At 31.1% G+C, this 23,730-nt stretch overlaps 1 protein-coding gene across 1 annotated transcript in view; it reads right to left on the reverse strand.

Annotated features, from left to right (window-relative positions):
• Positions 1 to 6: 6 nt before the first annotated feature.
• Positions 7 to 23,730, reverse strand: part of LOC110019755 (40S ribosomal protein S13) — a 26,497-nt gene continuing 2,773 nt past the window's right edge. Inside the window, exon 5 of the mRNA XM_020717559.1 lies at positions 7 to 87. Coding sequence (XP_020573218.1) covers positions 54 to 87 — 34 coding nt within the window. The 3' untranslated portion in view covers positions 7 to 53. The remainder of the gene's footprint in view (positions 88 to 23,730) is intronic.

Consider the following 23,730-nt stretch of genomic DNA (forward strand, 5'->3'; position numbering starts at 1 on the left):
TAGGAATGGCTCATCGGTTTATCCCCGTCGAAAAAGCAAGCACTAAAATGCTCCTAAGCCACAAGCGTGCTTGCCGTCGTAGACTCGCTGCACAAAAAGCCAAAAAAAAAAAAAAAAGTTGTTAATTTTGAAGGTTGCAGCAATTGAGGAACAAAAGCGTTCTAGTCGAGCAGTGACGCAAAATAATGTTAATAATAGCAGCACTAGGTTACACAATACTTGGGAAAAGATCATTAATATATGATGAACCGGAAATTAAAAATACAAACTTAACATACTTGATACCAATAAAAAGCTACTGCATGCTGAGTTGAAAGTAAACATTTCAAGCATTATTTTTTAATTTAATGCAGTTCAAAGGATTCTTTCAATGTCTCAAAGGGAAAAAATAGCGTTTAATTATGGTAAAGAGTATAGCAGCTTCTTGTAGTTTTGCACATAAGAGCACAATAACTAAATAGCAGGAATCTAACCAATCGAATATGATCAACCTTATTTCCCACAATCTCTATTTCAAATATGACTAGCAAAAAATAAATCTTACAAAGCGGAGAAAACAATGGATTTATATATATATAAATACATTTGGATCTCAGCAAGATGTAGCTGTCTTCAAGACCACTAGGTCTTTCAGGAAGATAACGCAGTTCAATGGTTGCATCATTGATCCTAACTTCTCTACAGGTTAAAAAAGTAAAAATGAGAAAGAAACATTAAAAAATGTCTAGGATTGCAAATGTCAAACAATCAAAATCCAAAAGAAATACAAAAGGTTGACTAATCCAATCACAAAGGAATACAAAAAAGAATGAATAGAATAATATGTGGATAAAAGGAAAAGCCCAGAAAATCTCGTATTATTTGGATCTCAGTAACGCTGTTCTAGTTGCTTCATGCCCTCTTTAGATGCTTCAGGAAGATAACGCAGTTGTATGGTTGCATCATTGATCCAAACACCCACAAAAGCCTCACCTGGTTTACCTTTCTACCTGCCTTGCCAAAAGCATAACGCAACGCAAAACAGGTGCGTACTTTTTACACTTAAAAAAGAAAACTGTCAAGAACTTTTACCACAGTAAACCATGAGAATTTGATAAAAATGAAAAATATGGATTGGGGATTTATCATGAATTTTGATATTTGTGTGAGAATTTGAAAAATAGATAAAAGAGGGTGCTTTATTTGTAAATAGCATTGTTTCAGGTGACCGGTATGTAATTGCCCCTTTTATTTTTTTAATTCTACAAATAAATAAGCATATATTTGAAAACACTCAAAATAACTTTCAGAAGTTGGGTGGTTTAAAAAATTATCATATCTTCATCAGACATATCAAACATGTTTTGTTTCAAATCAAAACATTAATACAACAGAATAAAAATAAAAAATATGAAAAAAAATAAAAGTGATTAATGGTTCATTAAAACTTCCTCGAACAAAGCAAACTATTGTGCATTATCCAATAAACAAACAACAAAAATAATGACGAGTACAATAGCAAAAGTTTCTTAAGGATTGTGAGCTCGGAATATTTGCCTTCAAGCACTATTGGAACAATTCTCTGAAAATAATTTGATGAAAACAAGGCAACAATATGATTGGTTGATAAATCAAGCACCTAACAACACGCACTCAGGGTCAAGAATTTTTAAAACAAATAGGATGATACAATGAATGTATATCACGCAACAAATTAGGATTTGAAGACTAAAAGATCGCTCATTACACAAAAATTCATTTTTTTTATGTGTGAACTTACGATAAAAGAAATTGAACCCCAAAAAAAAAAATGCAGCCATCAATAGGTTTGGAAAAAATAATAAGAAATGTGAACATGAAAGTCATGAATAAGTAATCGTTTACACCACAATTGAAATATCATTTGCAACAAATTTGGCCAAAATCAAGACCCAGGCAACACAAATAACAAAATGTTTAGGAAAGTTAAGAAACACCAACATGAACAAAAATCAAAAACCCATGCCAAGGCAAAGAATTTATCTTTTCTTGGAATTTTTCTAATGAACTTGCAGTACACTCGAATATAAAGTTCAACACATGATTAAAAGTTAAAAAAAAAGCAATACACACACATAAATACATGCACGTGTGTGTGTGTGTGTTGATTAAAAAGTGAATAAATTTACATGTCTCAAGTATCTATTTATTATAGATTTTGCATCACTAGGTTCATAAATACAGTTAGCAAAAAAAGGAGTCTAGTTTTGTTCCAAAATAAAGGTGTTGGTTACGTCCAAAATTTGATCTAGATGTGGCTAGGTTAGTTGGCTTGCAAAATGGCTCTAACAATTGGATTTAAGTCTGTTGATGGTTCCAGCTCATCAACTCTTCTTCAAACTTCAATAATAATTCAGACCTAAACAAAACCTGCAAACATGAATTAACATTCCTACTCGTAATTTTCTTATAAACATTATAAGACACATTAGTGTTTATACCTTCTTAAAATAACCTTTTCTTTTACATTAATAACATTGGGTATGACCTCATCCCATGAGCAAGTCTCCATTCATGTGTGTGAACTACATCTAAAATTTTTACATAAATCTTCTCAATAGAACTAATCATCCCTTGCCAAGATTTTGAGTTGAACTTAAAAAAATATTCCAATTCGTTTCTTTTGGCAATTTTCTTGAGATTAAAAATTTCTCGCCTTCAAAATTGCATCACCTTTTGCTAAGCAATTTTTTTTCCATTAATGTTCTATACTCCCAAAATATGCATCCATAAATAATATACAGCTGTATGGTCAACTCTCCTCCAAAAACACATTACAATTTTTGCAAAGAAAAAAACAACAATTCCTTAAAAATAAAATATTTGTGATTTGGTAACTCGCCTACAGAAAGAAAAAAGGTTAATACTTGTCCAAATGACCAATAATAAACAGTTTTACACGCCAACAGCAAATAAAAGGACATTCATACGGTTTTCACGAATCCTAAAAGCTGTAGTTATTGAATATAGAGTTAATTATTGAACAGTTATAAAGAGTGTATTAAGTTTAAAGTAAGTTATTGAACACATGTTAATAGAAATATTCGTTTGATAAACAATAAATGAGTAGAAACAAGCATCAAATTATACTCAAAAACAAGAGATTTAAACATAATAGATGAGACTAAATTCTGAGTATATGAAAGTTTATGCTAAATAAAAAAGAAGCCTAAGAAAATAAGGGACTTGGAATTAGTAGACCAAAAGGAGACCCAAGAATTTCGTAAATAAATAATGAATCAATCTGCATATGCACTTTGTACCAAGTCAGTGGAGATGAATATATAACCAAAAAAAAAAAAATTACATAAGATATGCTGATAGCATTTGATCCAGTTCAACAAATGATGCATATGAGGATTAAAGAAAAGTGAAGAAAAATTTAGTTAGAATGACAGTTAACTCCAAGGTGCAGCTTGAATTAAAAAAAAGTATGTCAAAAGAGAGAGTGAGAACAGAAATCATATGATACACCTTGAATGATGAACTTACGAGACAAAAACCAACAAAAAAGTTGTGTGTGACAGATAGTAACATAGGCACAGATGGTTGTATAATATAACAAGGAGCAAAACAGCAACAAAAAAAGATTGCTGAGAAGAATCTAATAAGCATAGAACAAGTTAAATAAATTTAGTCGTGCATAAAAAAGAGAAAAAAAGGTTACACAAACAAAAGACGTAGATTAATGGGAATCTAACATGAAAAAGTGGGCAGATCAAAGATCACATTAAATCATGGCCATAAGCATCATGCATAAGGTTTTGCGAAGCTTTAGAAAAAACCGCATCAAGAAACAAACCAACTTCCTCAGGTGGTAGCCATGTGCCCAAGTGGACACATATCACGCACTCGGAGGAGTCAAAAGGCTTTTGGGGGCGTGATCCATGTCGAGTAGCATGACGTGACAAACCTCTAGTACATATGAGTGATGCCATAGGAAGCAAGGCGGCGTAATTTTTGTTAGGGAAAATTACGCACTGGGCAGGCTTGATGTGCAAGCCGCCCCCAAAGAAGACACGTGAGTGTCGAAGATGAGTGTGCGAGAATCAATAACTCAAGCAAACGCCTACAAATCAAATTCAAACGTAAGCTACAAATTGAATTAATAAAGCAAAAATTTCAAACTAAAAACACAAAAAAAAAAAACTAAAAGTATGAAAAATTAAAAAATACACAAATTTAATCCAAAAAGTATTATTTTATTCAAAGAGAAAAAAAAAAAACTAAAAGTATGAAAAATTAAAAAAATACACAAATTTAATCCAAAAAGTATTATCTTATTCAAAGAGCCCCATAAAACAAGAAAACACACAAAGTTCAAAACAACAAATAAAAGTTTCGAGATTGAAAAATATTAAAAAAATAATAACTTAACATAGCAGAAGCTTTCACTTTATGCTTTTATTAGTTTATGCATTTAATGCCCTAGGTTAATTCTTTTATGCCCAAAAAAAATAACATAATCATTATCATAAGTACAAGAAGCATTTTTTAAAGAATCATCATGATAAATAACAATTTTATTAGAAAAAAAAATAGCACCATCACCCTCCCAACACCTTCAAGTTAAGTCATTCCATTCACCTTCTTCATCATCCAACGCCTTTCCTTTTCTCCTTCTTGCAACAATATTAGTAATAATGAATCGCTCATAATGAAGAAAAAATAAATAACAATTCATTACATATTATATAATGAATACACCTTTCCAACCTTTCAAGTTAAATGATATTTTACCTCATCTGCGTATGGTGAATTTTTACAAACTTCCAATAACATTTGTTACATTAACTAAATCATTAAATACTATATAATAAATATACTTTGTCAATCATTCAAAGTATTTAATATTCAACCTAAATTATATTTGGTGAATCTTTTGAGAACTTTCACTAGCTTTTGTTACATACAGCACAAATATCAACATATTCAATATCATCTAATTCAAAAACTCTTCCTCAACCGTCTAATGGCAAATCATCAAGAATTAAAGGGCCAACATCATCCTTCATCATCATTCCATGAAATTAAATTAAGTCATCTATCTTATAATTTATCATTGTACATTATAAAAACCAATTTGTTCATCCTTGTCATATCTAAAAGTTTTTTTTCTTTCAATGAGTTGAGTATAATGTGCTCATGAATGCTTTTAATTCTGGTGCTTCATCTCCAAAGGGTATCCCACATCACAATAAATCAAAAGTTAAAATAGTTAGGATAACATTAATTACAACTTTAACAAACCTACGGGGTGTTTGGCTGCAAAGAGGATTCAACTTAAAAAGGATTTAGTAAATACGAAAAATCTGAATTTATCAAATCCAAATGTTGTTAAATCCATAATAGTGTTTGGTATAGTTAAAGTTAAAACCATTTGACATATTTAGCATCTTATTTCAGGATTTAAAAGCAATTGTTGTAAGTGGAAGACATGAAATATAAGGCTCGCACCACAAATACAGTAGGGATTACGAGTACAAACGAGCCGAACAAGAGCGAGCTGGTTCTATTAGTGTTTGGCTCGTTTGTATTAACACTTGTTCGAAATCACCTAGTGTTCGAATTAGGCTCATAATGAGTATGTTCATGTTCGGCTCGATATTGTTTTATTTGTTCGTGAGCGGCTCGAATTTGTTCGTTTGTCTGCTTGATTTTTAGCTCTAATTAAATTCAATTCAGCTCTCAAGCCAAAATTTTCACAAGCCTGTTGAGCTTTCCTATTTTTAAACTAATCTAAGGTTGAAAGAAAAATTTCCTAACAAAATGCGACACTAAAAAAAATTCCATTTTTTAAAGCTTTTTGACTATTCATTTGTCCCACTCCCAAGTGATTGTCTTTCTTTTTCTCTTTTGTTTGGGCATTTACTAGCACACCAGCCAATTCCTATGTATTTACATTTCAAACACCTGTGAAATATAAACATGGTTTGGTTAATTTCTCCTTTTTTTTTTTGCATTTAGATACATACCAGCCAATCAATGCCTATGTATTTACACATTGAACGCCCAAATTTCATTTTTTTACATTATACAACCAAAATTTCTATATATATAAAATATTAAAATGATATAACTAAATTTAATTTTTTTAATTTTTTAATTATATATAAAATATTAAAATGATATAACTAAATTTATTTTTTTTTTATTTTTTAATTATTTCGACTCAAAACGAGCCGAGCATGAATGAACAAATTTTTGTTTATGCTCTGGTCGTTTATAAATCGAGCTCAAAACAATTATTTGTGTTTGGTTAGCTTGCTTAACGAATTAATCGAACACAAGCTACTTAAAGAGTCGAACACGAGCTATTTGCGAACGATGAGCACTTTTGATAGCCCTAGCAGGGATCCAATTCATCCCAATTGAAGCCAAAAATACACAACTGTAACTACACACAAGAAAGCTATTGCACTGAAAATAATCCTCTTCCAACATAGGGCCCGTTTGGGGACGCTTATTTGGAGCGGCGGCATTTTGAAAACGCAACCTACAAGTTTGTTTAACGCGTTCGGGCAACGTTTTCGTAATGTCGTCGTTATATCATTATTATACGCGGCCGCGAATTGACCCTGCGACCAGCGTTCGTTCGCTCTATTTTAATTCGCCCTTTCTCTCGCCTGCCCTAAGGCGATCCTGAATCATTCGCCTCTCAAGCTCTCGTGCTTGATTCTACTCCTCACTGCTACTTCACCTCAAGTCTGCCCTAAAAATCCTCCCTACCCTCTCCTAACGGTCGATCTGCAAGTATTGAATGGAATGATTTTCGTTAGTTGGTGCTCCTTTAGTTGGATTTCGTTAGTTAGATTTTGTTGGGTAATGTCAGGCTTTCAAATGATTTTTTGTATGAAATTTTCTCGCTTTTGGAATGTGTTTGGCATTTCGGTATGTTCCTTCTCCTCATCTCAAATTCTTCTTCCCAGTTATTTAAAGTTTGTGATTTCATTAGATTTTTGTCTTAGGGTTTTCGTCTTGGCATTTCAGTATGTTTCTTTCGCTGGATTTGGCAAAAGAGCATGCTATGCTTGCAGTGTAAATGGGCTTGGTGGAAGCATGTTGAAATGAGTTGTTCTTGTTGGATGGTTGTAGGGCAATTTGGAGTTGTGTTTGTTCTTAAGTTGTTAATGTTTATACATTTTTATTATGCCACCATCCTTTAAGGCAAATTTTTTGCAAAACTTGTGAATTGGATAAAGATTTTTTGCATAAGAATGTTTGGAACTGGGAATTGCGAAGAACTTTTTTGCATTTACACATCTTTATATCTTCTTATTATGCCACCAACGTTTAACGTTGTTTAGAGCTGTGAATTGGAGGCAGATTTTTTGCAAAAAAATGTTTGGTATGTATGCAAAGCTTTAGCATATGATTCCAGGTGGCGTTTAAGGTGTTTCATGTGCAAATGCATAAGAATTGGTTGCTATGTATGCAAAGTTTATGCATATTATTGTTGGCAGCGTTTTAGGTGTTTCATGTGTAAATGCATAAGAATTGGTTGGTTTGTAGCTATTGTAGTGCTATAAATATTTTTTGAAGCTTACATATAAATCATTGGTAGCTCCATAGTCGTTTATTATGAGTTGTTTAAAGTTAAAATCAATCCTACTGTGTTTATGCATGTATGTGTTACTATATAATTCCCATTGGATTTGAAAACCTAAATCCTAATTATCAATACTATTATGTTCATGTATGTGTGTATTACTATATAGAGATGTTTGTATATTCTTCGAAAGAGTAAATGAAAAATAACTTCATTAGGTTCATCACAAAAGACAAATGTTTAAACAACTCTCATCTTTTGATATTCTGATATCGATGCTTCTTTGGAGGTTGCTAGCTTTTTTGGCTATATATAATAGAATGATGCTAAGATTGTGCGACGACTAATTAGATGAGAACACTGTTCATGAATATCTCAACTTAATAAGTATAATGATGATATCTAAATGTAGAAGGCAAAATGTGCATGCGATCAATGTGACTTCATAACAACAAGAAGATTTTGAGGGCTATCCCCCACCTGCAAAGTTTATGGTGGTTATGATTTGACTCCTGATATTGGATTGCACAAGAAAGATAAATGTATTTATACTTGGTGATAATCACAGGGTCCTTATGTTTTCTGGTGTTTTTTTCTCATTGTTTAATGAGTGAGCCCATACTTTCAATGTTTTCAGGTGTTTTTTTTTTCATTTAATTTGAATTATTTCGTCCTCATTGTATAATGATCTAACAAGATGTTTTTGTTAAATATTAAGTTAACTTGTTTAACTATGAATTCTTAATTTAGTTCCAATATGGCTAAAACGAATAAAGAGGGTCTGTCAGAGAGGAAGATACTGAAGTAACAAACATTTTTTGCAATCATTGTATTAAACAAATTGAGCTCGAAAATAGGTCAACCTTGTATTTTAATAAGGACGGTTGGCAAAATATTGCGAAAAAGTTCAAAGAATTGACGGAAATTGATTACAACAGACTCAAATTCAAAAACAAATGAGATCAATTCAAGTGGGCGAGGAAGATACTGAAGGAGCTGAAACACCGATTCACCGGGTTGGGTTGGGATCTAAGGACGGTTGGCAAAATATTGCGAAGAAGTTCAAAGAATTGACGGAAATTAATTACAACAGACTCAAATTCAAAAACAAATGAGATCAATTCAAGTGGGAGAGGAAGATACTGAAGGAGCTGAAACACCGATCCACCGGGTTGGGTTGGGATCTAATTAAGAAAACAATTGATGCTCCAAAAAAAATGTGGGTTGAGAAATTAGAGATAATAATTATACTCTACTTTAACTTATTATCATTTTAGTTTGTTTTAACTAATATGCCCCCTAACCTAAACTTCTCTACTCTCCTCTTCGGTTTGTTGTTTTTTTTTTTGAGCTGCATGTAAAATCCTAATAAAAGAAACTGATATCCTGTCTTTTTTGGTACATTGGTTTATGAAGATTTATTAAATGTTTTTTTTTGGAGATATGCATATTCAGCATAAAATGTTCGTATCTCGGTAGGATTGCATGTGAAATTCTATAGAAGACAACCAATGTCTATTTTTTTTAATATATCGGTATATGAGGATCTACTGAATGATCTTTTTTTGTGATACGCATATCTAACCCAGACGTTCGTCCACGTGGGTTAAAGGCAACCAAGAACAAATTTTTCCTTATAGTTCGTTATCTCCTTGTAGTGACAGGCAACTGAGACATCACAATTACATTTTTTTTGCTTCATATATTTTAGTTCGTTACAGTTTTCGTTTAATTCAATTTCTTTGTAGATATCTGAACCTTAATTTAATTTTCTGATCAGACTAATGATTTTTACTGTTTCTATCTCTGTAGAAATATGAGTTTCAAGATTAAAAGGACCTCCGGAGTGGTGATGTTACTGCGGACCACAAACTCCCGTACTCACATCACGATAGGCTCACAGCTATAGGAGACAATTCTACGGTTGTCGCAGGGGTGTTCTTGCGAGCTGCGATTTCTTTTGTTGGACTCACATTCTGACATATTCTGCCTCACATCACGATAGGCTCACAGCTATAGGAGACAATTCTAAGGTTGTCGCAGGGGTGTTTCTGCGAGCTGTTATTTCTTTTGTTGGACTCACATTCTGACATATTCCGCTGCTGATAATGATAGGGGTATGATGGCTTCTCAAGAGGACAGTGCAGTTGATGACATACGTCGGCAGGGTTTTAAAATCAAAATCTTTATTTTATCAATTTTGATATTCACGCGTGAGAACTGTATCTTATTTTTTAAATTGTTTTGTATTGATTTTCTATTTCTGTTGTATCAATTATATATTGCCTAGAGAATTTTGTTGCAGACAACATTACTTAATAGAGGCAAAATTGTCATTTATTCAGAAATAGCTACAAATAAATTGTTCTGATAAGTTTTCACAAACAACCAGTCAGCTTATCAGGACAATTTGCATATTATTAGGTTAATTCGCAAAAATAATCTGATTATAAACGTACAACTACCCCGAACAGACCTAAAGAGAAATCAATTACAAATACAATTAAAATTATTAAAACTTTAAAACTCTAACAACGTATGTTATCAGCTGCACTGTCCTTCTGAGAAACTATCGTACTACCTCGATCACTATCGACAGTGAAATATGCTAAAATATTGATCCAACAGAAAAAACCGCAACTCACAAAAACACCACTACGGCAACCGTAAAACTATCTCCCGTAGTTGTGAGTATGTCGTGACGTGAACAAGGGAGTCTGTAGTCCGCAGTAACACAACACAACTAGGGAAGACCCTGAAATCCTAGAGCTCGTGTTCCTACAAAATAGAAACAGTAAAAATTATTAATCCGACTAGAAAATTAAATTAAGGTTTAAATATCTACAAGATAATTGAATTAAACATAAATTATCTCGAAAAAAAAGCATAAATAAAAAAAATGTGAACAAAATAGAAACAGTAAAAATTATTAATCCGACTATAAAATTAAATTAAGGTTTAGATATCTACAAGATAATTGAATTAAACATAAATTATGTCGAAAAAAAAGCATAAATAAAAAAAATGTGGAAGTGAGGTCTCAAACAACTAATTACACAACCCACGAGTCTGTCACAACAAGTAGACAGTGGATTCTGAAAAAAAAAAAAATTCTTGATTGTCTTTAACCCACGGGAGACAAACATGCTGGGTTACATATGTCTATCACCAAAAAAATGTCATCTTGTAGATCCTCATATACCGACGCACTGAAAAAAAGGGAATACCTAAGTTGACTTCTTTAAGATTTCACACGCAATAGCACCGAGACACGAACGTCCTATGTCAGATATGCATATCACAAAAAAAAAAATAATCCATTAGATTCTCAAAAACCGATGCACCAAAAAGAGGAGATTATCTCAGTTGTCTTTATTAGGATTTCACATACAGCACTAAAAAACAGCAAAGAACGGGACATTCAAAAGAACTCATAAGTCATTTTTTTATCATTAACCTCACAAACCCACAAAAAAAAACAAAAAAAGAAAAATAATCTCAAACATGAGTATTATAAATTTGAAAGTATCAAAGAAACAAAGCGAAATACAAAGTAAAACAAAAATTTTAAATTTACAATACAACAAATACGTACGAAAAAAAAATAAATATTATGAAAAATAAATAAGATTGGGTTAATCAGCAGCCACAGATAGCATCAATGATATACTCCCTTAAAACAACAATCTCAGACCCACTATCACCGTCATGTGTTAAATTCAGTTGAGTTTGTTATCCTCAGGTATGGAATGTCAATTCTGAAGGTTCTGGAGAGATGCATTTCTTTATCGGTGGTCATGTTGAAGTATGTATCCGATTGAGAGGAATGTCGGATGAAGTTGTGAAAAGCCATAGTTGCTAAAATAATATGCACTTATTTAATAAATGGATACAACGGCATCACGTATGATGAATCATTTCTTCTTCCAACGCCAAATATTCTTTCAATAACCTAGCGTAAAAAAGAGTGTTGTTTGTTGAATATTACTTTCCATCACAGGCGATCCCACTTGCTATCTCAAAAATAAAAAAATGGTATTTGATGTATAGATATGGCTTCCGGTACCCCCTCTGCCTTGGATATACAAAAAACCCGTGGGGGGGGATGAGGGAAACGATGTGTACTATTCTTAGTTGCATGGGCAAAAAGGCGATTGTCATGTGCATTTTCTTTCCATTCAGCCATCACAAATGTGAAGCGCATGTTAAAGTCACATACTGTCATAACATTTCGAATAATTGAACCACTTTGACCAATGTAATGTACATCACATTTCCATGGCTGGGTAGTTGGGCAATAATGTGTCGATTGTCATGCGCATTTTCTTTCCATTCAACCACACAAATGTGAAGCGCATGTTAAAGTCACATACTGTCATTACATTTCGAATAATTGAACCACTTCGACCAATGTAATGTACATCACATTTCCGTGGCTGGGTAGTTGGGCAATAATGTGCGTACTGTCAACTGCCCCAATGCAATTCTACTTATCATCGTTAGAAACTAATTACATTTGGAAGTGAATGTAACGGAATAATAAAATTTACCTTGAAATATGACATGTAACAGAGATCATTAAAAATTTATGCTGGAGTAGTAGTGAATGATGGATTCTCTGCTTAATAAAGTGCGATGCAAAGCTAACAAGCTCTTACAGAACTTTGAGAAATATCGGCTAATTGTTTCTGAAGAATGATCAAATCGCTCCAAAGCTCATCTAATTGATTATTTTTGAGATAGAATGTATATTGTTATTGTCAAAACCTCTAGTTGTCGTTCTGGAAGAATTTTGGAGACCGCGATTAAGATATAACTCGTGAAGGAGATCCATAAAAATGATTACAATTATACAAAAAAAAATTGATGAACCTTATTGAACGTCCAGCAAGTATCTCACCCACTCATTTATCCCGAACAAAGGGAGATGTCATACGTGGTGTTCGAACAGTGATAGAGAGGTAGTACTCTAATAATAATGTGGCAATCCTCGCAGCCCATGCTATTCTTTTAATATGCTCTTATTGTCGATCCATCCAAAAGAAATAAATTAAGATAAAAGAAAGTGTGAAAAAGTAATAGCAGCAAAATAAAATGACAAAAATATCAACAATTTTAAAGCACGCGAATGAATTGCAGATAATTATTTTAAAAATAAATAAAATCGTTTAAATAAAATACAAACAAAAACTAATGACATCAACATATAAAACTCATTTGTCAACTAAAACACGTATATATTCAAAATGAAACTCGACCGAAGCATCATGAATATTTGTCTCCAGGTCGGATACTTAAATAATTTAGTATATTTTACATAAAAGTGTCTATCAGCCACAAGTTCGGGAAGAGCATCCAAAGCTACAATAAAATCTACAATTTTGTTGTCAGGTGGAGCAGCAGGTGGCAGAGTTGCAAAAATATCAATCAATTTATCTATTGAGCATTTCACGAAAATGTACTTATCTTTCCTACTTTTCCTAAACTTGGGTTTCTTTGACTGACAATTGGATTCTATCTCCTTCTTATTAGTGTTAGGCCCTTCATCGTCGGCTATAATGTGCTCGGGTGGCAAGTCATATGGTATTCTTGCAAACCCCAACTCACTTGAGTTGAATGCATGCTTACCCGTCCCGACAACCCACTCAAACTTTACGTCCAATTTATCTTCCAACTCCAGGTCAATTCCACACAGCTTACATTTTTTGGTTGATGGTATTGCCTGCAACGGGTGAGCGGGATAGTAGTTAAAACAAACAAAAATGTTAATAATTCAAAATAGAGTAATTATTACCTCTAATTTCTCAACCCACCATTCATCCGGAGCATCAATGATTTTCTTAATGGGAACCCAACCCAACATGGTGGATCCCCATTTCAGCTCCTTTTATATCTTACAATCCTTCAATTAATCTCATTTATTTTTGAATTTGAGTCTGATGTAATCTCTTCTCGTCAATTCTTTAAATATCTTTGCAATATTTTGTGAAAATTCCTTACATGGTTAGCATATTTCTGAGCTCAATTTTTTTAATACAAAGATTACAAAAAATATTCGTTATTTACTTATCCCACATTATTGACTGACTCCATTCATTCGTCTTAGCCATGTTGAAACTAAATGAAAAATTTATAGTTAAACAAAATAACTTCACATATAACAAGAACATCTTGTTAGACACTTCTCTGGATACAACTTCTTCATAAATAAGGTTTTCTAGACGAAATGTTGGAACATCTTGTGGGACCCCAAGTTGAAACATCTTGATAGATAATATTTTCTGGATAAACATCTTGTTGGACTCCATGTTGGAACAAATTAACATATAACAAAAACATCTTGATAGATAATGTTTTTTTTACAAAATAATTTGAATTAAATACCAAAAATCAAATAAGAATGAAAAAAACACCTAAAAACATTGGAAGTAGGGGCTCAATCATTAAACAATGAGAAAAAAAACATCAGAAACACTAAGACCCCATGATTATCACCAAGTATTAAAGCATTTATCTATCTTGTGCAATACAATATCAGGAATCAATTCATAACCACCATAAGCTTTACATGTGGCGGATAGCCCTCAAAATCTTCATGTTGCTATGACGTCATTGATCTCACGCACTTTCTGCCTCCTCAATACAGATATCATCACTAAACATATTAAATTGAGATGTTCATGAACATTGCTCTCATCTAAATAGTCGTGGCACAATCTTAGCATCATTCTATTATATATAACGAAAATCTAGCAGCCTCCAATAACACAAAACCAAAAGATGAGGGTTGTTTAGTCATTTGTCTTTAGTAATGAACCATTCATGAAATTATTTTTCATGAACTCTTTAGAAATATACAAACATCCTTATATAGTAACGCATACATACATAAACATGGCAGTACTGATAAGTATGATTTAGGTTTTCAAATCAACTGAAATTTATATAATAAAGCATACATACATAAATATAGTAGAATGGATTTTAATCTTAAACAACTCATAACAAATAACTATGAAGCTACCAGTGATAGGTATTTATATATAAGCTTCAAAAAATACCTTCAGCACTACAATAGCTACAAGTGATATCCATACATACCAAACAATTCTTATGCATTTACAAATGAAACACCTAAAATGCCACCTGCAATAATATGCACAAACTTTGTATAAATACCAACCAATTCTTATGCATTTACACATGAAACGCCACCTTGAATAAAATGCAAAAATTTTGCATACATACCAAACATTCTTATGCAAAAAATATGTCTTCAATTCACAGCTCTAAACTGTCTTAAACGATGGTGGCATAATAAAAAGATATAAACAAGTGTAAATGCAAAAAATTCTACCTAATTCACAGCTCCAAACATTTTATGTAAAAAATCTACCTCCAATTCACAAGCTTCGCAAAAAATCTACCTTAAACAATGATGGCATAATAAGGTATAAACATTAAAAGCTCTAAATTGCCTTAAACGATGCTGGCATAATAAAAAGGTATAAACATGTATAAATGCAAAAAAATTCTTTCCAATTCACAGCTTCAAACATTTTTATGCAAAAAATCTACCTCCAATTCACAAGCTTTTCAAAAAATCTACTCTAAACAATGGAGGCATGTTAAGAAGGTATAAACATTAACAACTTAAGAACAAGCACAGCTCCAAATTGTCCTGCAAACATCCAACAAGAACATCTTATTCCAACATGCTTCCACCAAACCCAATTGCATTGCAAACATGACTTGCTCTCTTGGCATATCCAACAAAAGAAACATACTTAAATGTCAGACGAAAACCCCAAGACAAAAACTACTGAAATCACAAACCTACATAATTGAGAAGAAGAATTTGAGAAAATGAGAGGGAACATACTGAAATGTCAAACGCATTCAAAAAACGAGAAAATTGCAAACAAAAAATTATTCAAAAGCACAACATTACCCAATAAAAAACTGAAAGAGTACGAACTAAAGAAAATCATTTCATTCAATACTTACAGATCGACCGTTAAGAGAGGGTAGGGAGGATTTTTAGGGCAAATGTGAGGCGAAGGAGCGGCGAGGAGTCGAATCAAGCAAGAGAGCTCGAGAGGCGAAGAATTTGAAATCACGTTAGGGCAAACGAGAGAAGGGCAGTAAGGTAAAACAGAGCGAACGAACGAGGACCACAAAGTCGATCCTGCGACCGCACATAATAATGATATAACGACGGCGTTACAAAAACGCCACCCGAATGCGTTAAATAAATGCGTAGACGGCATTTTCAAAACAAACCCTTTGTTTTATCAGTTTTGATACTCAAGCGTAAGTGAGCACTGTATTTTATTTTCTAAAATTGTTCTTTATTGGTTTTCTACTTATGTTATATCAATTATATATTGCCCAAACAATTTTGTTGCAAACAACATTACTTAACAGGGGCAGAACTGTCATTTATCCAAAAACAGCTGCAAATAAGTTATTCTGAATAAACTCCCACAAAAAAACAGCTAACTTATCAGGACAATCTACAGATTATTAGATTGTCAGGATAATGTGCAAAAATGCATATTATAAATAATATGCAGGTGCCCCAAACAGACCCTTATTGTCCCGAAAAAATATAAATCAACCTTTTCAAATTTATTTCCAAAATACAAAACTACATGCAACTTTCTACACAAATAGAATACGCATAAATTAAAGAATATTTAAAATAATTCTCTTTTTCCCTTCCATAAATTTAAACCGCAAAAATGACAAGCTTGGATGGATGACTTGGGTGATTGATATAAAATTTATACTCATTGTTACCATGCTAAGATCAACCATAATTGATTAAATGTCGGGAAATACCTTGTAGCTAAAATCCTAAATCCATTTTGCACAATTTGTTAAGTAAAATTTAACCTTAACTTCATAGCTACTTAATACCATTAGAAAAAGTTAACACAAGATATGCATATAAAGATGGTGAGGCCAATGAAATTAAACAAATGAGAAGAATTACAGCTAAGCAAAAATATAATACAAACGAACAAACAAAACAACAAAACAACAAAAAAACCAATAAAAAATAGAGCATTTCAATTTTCTACAGAACAAAATTTCTTTGTAGCTGGCAAATGTCCAAAGACAGCTTGATACGCTATTGCAAGATTAAAAAGGAAGTTGACATGATCCCTTTCTCAAATCTATTTTATTGCAGTTATAACTCACTTCTAATAAAGATCCCAACAAATTGTGACATTTCAAAATCATATTTATTTTAAAACAATCACAATTTCCTAGTAACATATCTCCCTCAATCTTACTTGCTATTCCCTAATTGATTGGGCATTCATCCATGATTATAATAGAACAGAAAAACCAATCACACTAGTATGCTAAAACCAGCCATTCAACAAAAAGAAATCAATACAAACATACAATGATGCTAGAGTTGATATCTCCGAATTATTTCATTTTCACTCAAAAACAAAAGAAGTTTCGGAAAAACAAACCACAAAAAAAATTCTATTAAAAAAAATCGAACGAAGAGGAATAAAAGGAAACGGAAGGGCGGAACATTGAAATCCTCGTATGTTGGGCATGATTCCATCAAACAATCAATGGAAGATATGAGAAAAAGATGGAATGCTAAACGAGCTTCTCTGCGTGAAGTGAATGATGCAAATGTGAGACATCACACTGCAGCAGCAAGGCGAAGGGAAGAATGACTCGACCACATCGAATTCCTCCCCTAAGTAAAGTTTTAAGGCACTATGCAATGATTGTAGTGAAATAGGGCCCAGTGGTGTGTTTTTCTTCCTCCCTTAAATATGTTAAATATGTCCAATAATAGATTTAATAAATCTGAGATTTACAATGAAGCAAGCGAAAAATAGATTCTCAGAAGCGTCAAATTTAACTTCTACATTTTTCATGTTTGGTTAGATTTAACATTAAATCCAGGCAAAAATCTTATTAAAACTACACTGCCAAATACCCTCCTAAATTCATAGACATGTTGCCAATTGAACATTCTTTACACTATAACTGGGCAATTCTTAAGCCAAGAATTCCCTCTTTGTAATCAAACATCTCAAAACATTCTTATGAGCATATATTATTTTGTACGAACATTTAAACAAACTAATTTTTCACTATGTACATTCAAAGAAGCCAACACCAAAAGAAAATTGAGGATTTAAGAGATATTCAGTAGCAATTATTAGCCAAGCATTCCCTCTTTGTTATAAAACATCTCAAAACATCCCTATGAGAATATCATTCTCTCCAAACATTCAAACAAACTAATTTTAAACTATGCACATTCAAAGAAGCCAACACAAAAAGAAGATAGAGGATTTTAAAAATATTCAGCATAATGCAAATCACAATGTAACTGGTTATCCCATTTATAATCAATAAATACCAAGATTTCTTTATAAGTTGATTCTTCTCCATTTAAGTTCTTCATGTTTTGTCATTTTTCTTAATCTACAGGACTATAGATAAAGCCTATTGTAACACTTTTTCCCCGCCTTTTACTTCAACTAAAGGATTTATGATTTTAAGAGCATATACCCACTTCTAAAACATTTACCTCATAGATTTTTTAACTTCATACATTGTGGACCATATAATATAATTTCATTCTTGGGAAATAAAGATTGCCTCTAATTCCTCAAATAAGCAATGGCAAATCTCATAATGATCGTTCTGACAAGATCTTCACTGGTTAACTACTACACTGAACTCAACAACAAGCTATGAATGTAAAACAAATTATTAATATATATATATAATTTAATCAATGCATTTTATGTTGTAGCAATCTCTGGACTTTTTTAACATCAAATCAAAATAATTAGCAGCACAAGAAGTCCAATATAAATATTTTTCTCCATCAACTTTCACCATTACAAAATACGAAGGACTAGAACTTATTATAATTCAAAGTAATTAATTATGAAGTCCTTTAAAAACAATTATTAATTTTTCTAAATTAAACACTCTTCTGATCACAGGAATCAAAATCATATCTATCCATACAAGAAAAGGCGACAAAATTTTATCATAGGTTTGTCATCATTTATCAATTCAAAATATGACAATTGAAACAAAAAGCGGCAAATTAACAAATAAACCAAAATAATTGAACCATCAACAAAAATTCTATGATTAGGAAATCACAATGATTGTGACTTGCGACATGGATCCTTGCAAGTTTTAGCTATGCAAGAGTTACATCTCTACGAGCATTTCTACTTGTAAAATTGAGAAATGAAATAGAAGTATAAACCATAGCTATCAGGTTTTAATAAAAAAATTTGAGTTTTAGATTTTAATTAATTTTTATAATTTTTTTTTAACCCAATAACAACAATAACAAGCATATATCCCACCAAGTGAGGTCGACTACATGAATCATTTTTCTAAGTTGCGTCCTATTGAGTGTCATATTTTCATTTGATTCTAATATATTAAGATCATGTTTTATACAATATGCCATTAGGTCTACCTCTGTCTTTCTTAACAAAAGTTAAATTTAAAATATCTTTCTTAATCGGATCATCAGATGATTGACGTTTAATGTGACCAAACTATCTAAGATGACTATTCTTTTCCGCCACTGGAGCTATACCAACCCAATCATGAATATATTCATTTTGCATTTTGTAGTGTAAGTTTCAAGCCACTCATCTACTTAAGCATTCTCATCTCAACAACGCCTAACTTTGTTTTATACTTCTTTTTTAAAAGCCAAAATTGTCAAGTGATACTTTTCTATCACACAATAAGCGCAATTAACCAACTTGAATTCTACTAAGAACATCTCTATCTATATCACCATTAATTTGAACAATAGACTCGAGAAATCTAAAACATTTGCACCTTTTAATGATTTGATCACTCATAGTTATAACCCTGTAACTACAGCTACTACTACTAAAATTACATTCCATGTATTCAATTTTAGTCTAATCAAACGAGGGCCTTTAGACTCCAATATAGACCTCCATAATTCAAGTTTATTTTCTTGAAATATTTCTCTAGTCTTATCCACCAGAAGGATATCATCAGCAAAAAACATACACCAAGATAGATCCTTCTATATATGTCCAGTAAGAGCATCCATAGCAAAAGCAAAAGGATATGGCCTTACAGTTGATCCTTGATGTAATCTAACTTGAATAGAAAAATACTTGGTCAAACCTCGTTCTCTCCGAACAAAAGTAACAACTCTAGTACACATATCTTTAATGACTTGAATATAATTTATATCAACACCTTTCTTCTCTAGAACTCTCAAAAGAATTTCTCCTAGAACCTTACTGTAAGTTTTTTTATATCAATAAAAAACATATTTAGATCCTCCTTACTCTCTTTGTACTTCTCCATCAAACGACTCAATAAATGTATAGCTTTCATAATAGATATGCTCGGTATGAATCCAAACTGATTATGAGAAATTTTTGTATCACGTCTTAACCTATATTCAATTACCATTTCCAATAATTTTAAAGTACGACATACAAACTTAATTCTTCTATAATTTGCATACTCTTGTGCATCCCCTTTATTTTTGAAAATAAGAACTAAAATACTCTTCATCCAGTTAAGAATCTTTTTAGTTTTAAAATAATATTGAAAAGTTTAATAATCCAGAAAACTCCTGAAACTCCTAAATATTTCTACTTCGATTGGGATGTATCATCAGGTCCTACAGATTTTCCACCTCAACTTTTTCTTTACTAATGTGTCGGTAAAATAAAATATTTTACTGTTAATAACGACATTAAAATCACTAAAGCCGATCATATTCTCAAAAACCTTTTTAAAAAGTTTATCAAGCTAGTTATTTTCTCTAAGAAAATTATTTTTTATTTTTATCTTTACTACACTTTATTTAACTAATTTTTTACTTTCTTCTCTAAGTATTTGACTAGTTCACACTTTTTAATATCTAATCTATTGTAAAGATCAATAAAAGTAGAACTTTTGACTTCACAAATTGTTCTCATAGACTCTCTATGAGCCCCTTTATATTTTTTCAAGTTCTCTACGTTTTAATTTATACGAAATTTTATAACACTTCACAAATTGTTCTCATAGACTCTCTATGAGCCACTTTATATTTTTTTCAAGTTCTCTACGTTTTTAATTTATACGAAATTTTATAACATGTAGCATAACTTTTTATATTTTATCTTTTCTTGAACATTATTATTCCACCACCAACTATTTTTATTTATAAAACATTTCTTTTTTATTCTCCAAATACATCTTTTGTCACTTATTTAATATTATTTGTTACATCTTCCCACATAGAATTAACTTCTTCATGAATGCCTCAGATCTTGAATCTTAAAATTTACAGATACAAATATTTTAATTTATTTTTAGGGACCATTATCTAATTGTATGACAATATTTCATTGTATTTTTAATATTACAACCCTTCATCTTAAAATTTAGAATTAATAATCAAAATTAAGTACTTAAATTTTCACTTATGATGACCTTACAATCTCTGCATTCTCGACGATCTCTTTTTCTTATAAAAAAACAATTTGCATTTTATTAGATTTATTTTTAAAAGTAATAATATGATCATTTCTTTTCTTAAATAAAATATTAATAATAACAAAATCAAACGTTAAAGCAAAATCTAATATGAATCTAGTTTCTTCATTAATCACTCCAAAATCGTAGCCTCCATGAATATTTCTAAAATCTTCAACCACTCTACCAACATGTCCATTTAAATCTCTTCCAATACACATTCTTCCTTCAAGTGGTATCCATTGTATTAATTCTTCAAGATTATTCCACAATTTTTTCTTTTAAAACTATATATAAACCAACTTTAGGAGCATAAACAATTATAACATTAAAAATTTTAGTATTAAAAGCAATCTTTAGAGCTATAATTCTATCGCAGATTCTACTAATTTTTACAAGCATAACCTAGACTTTTCTATTAAGTCATTAAAATAATTTTAAAAATCCTATGGCTAATGTAATTTGAAGCTTAGGCCACAATGTGTTTCAAAATGTTAAAAAAAGCATGTCCCTATTGATTGATACATTGATATTGAAAGGGGGAAAAAATAGCTTTTGAATGTTTTTTAATAATGCCTAAAAACAAAAAAGTTCTAAGGCATAGATTTCAAAACCAACTATTTTTATTTATAAAACATTTCTTTTTTATCTCCAAATACATCTTTTGTCACTTATTTAATATTGTTTGTTACATCTTCCCACATAAAATTAACTTCTTCATGAACACCTCAGATCTTGAATCTTAAAATTTACAGATACAAATATTTTAATTTATTTTTAGGGGCCATTATCTAATTGTATGACAATATTTCATTGTATTTTTAATATTACAACCCTTCATCTTAAAATTTAGAATTAATAATCAATATTAAGTACTTAAATTTTCACTTATGATGACCTTACAATCTCTGCATTCTCGACGATCTCTTTTTCTTATAAAAAAACAATTTGCATTTTATTAGATTTATTTTTAAAAGTAATAATATGATCATTTCTTTTCTTAAATAAAATATTAATAATAACAAAATCAAACGTTAAAGCAAAATCTAATATGAATCTAGTTTCTTCATTAATCACTCCAAAATCGTAGCCTCCATGAATATTTCTACAATCTTCAACCACTCTACCAACATGTCCATTTAAATCTCTTCCAATACACATTCTTCCTTCAAGTGGTATCCATTGTATTAATTCTTCAAGATTATTCCACAATTTTTCTTTTAAAACTATATATAAACCAACTTTAGGAGCATAAACAATTATAACATTAAAAATTTTAGTATTAAAAGCAATCTTTAGAGCTATAATTCTATCGCAGATTCTACTAATTTTTACAAGCATAACCTAGACTTTTCTATTAAGTCATTAAAATAATTTTAAAAATCCTATGGCTAATGTAATTTGAAGCTTAGGCCACAATGTGTTTCAAAATGTTAAAAAAAGCATGTCCCTATTGATTGATACATTGATATTGAAAGGGGGAAAAAATAGCTTTTGAATGTTTTTTAATAATGCCTAAAAACAAAAAAATTCTAAGGCATAGATTTCAAAGGCATTTTTCAAACAATGGTAACACAAACTTGGATACAAAATGCCAACATGAAGCTCAAAAGGTAATTGACTACTAAAAAGAAGCCTAACATGGCTAATATGTTTTTCAAAAAATGAGGCATCTTAAACTCATGCCAAATATAACCAATCTCAATGAAACATTCCGATGAAGGAAATCCATAATTTATCCTATCCACTAAATTCTTAATAAAAAGAAACCAAATGCAATAAAATTTAATAAAACAAGAATTCCAAGCAAAGAAAGAAATGATCCAACATTAAAATGAAGAAAAGAATTATTGAAAGATGGACTTGATTTTAACAAAATTTAAACCGCCACAACATTTAACCTATAAAATTACAGAATATACTAATTAGTACGTCAACAAAGTATATAAATTATGCAATTATAAAAATGAGTTTAAGAGAGCTATGACAATAATCAATCAATAAAGATAAAATCAATATCTATAGAATACACTTGCTGAATATAGAGTATTTTAAATTATTTAGTCATCCACAACAAAGAGTAATAGTTGCACCAAAAAGGTTAATTTAATGAAGTTTTACATCATGTTCGATTACATTTTTTTTCTTTCTAAAAAGTATCTAAAATGACAAAACAATTTTGTTTGCTTACTTTTATCATTTATTACTAAAAGCAAAATGTTTTGAAATAGGGCTGTCAAAAAAGTCAGTTGTTTGAGAACAGCAGGTTCGGCTCGTTAAGTAGCTCAAATTTGATTCATTCAGTGAGAAAACAAGCCGAACACAAACAAAATTTTTGTGCTCAATTTATAAATGAGTTGAAATGAACAAAGATTTATTTGTTCACAAGGCTACAAAGATTTATAATCAATTAAAATTATTCATTAAAAGATTAAATAAAAATTTAAATTTTAACTAAATGAATATTTTAATATAAATAATAATATTTAAATCTCACGCCTACCCTTAACATTTGTATGGTTGTGTGACAAGGGCTGTCAAAATGGCTAAATCGCGAACAGCTAGTGTTCGACTCGCTAAGCAAACGAGTTGAACACGAATAATGGTATTTTTTAAAAAGCCAA

The sequence above is a fragment of the Phalaenopsis equestris genome, unplaced genomic scaffold (genome assembly GCF_001263595.1).
Source record: "Phalaenopsis equestris unplaced genomic scaffold, ASM126359v1 Scaffold000076, whole genome shotgun sequence".
Lineage (NCBI taxonomy): Eukaryota > Viridiplantae > Streptophyta > Magnoliopsida > Asparagales > Orchidaceae > Phalaenopsis > Phalaenopsis equestris.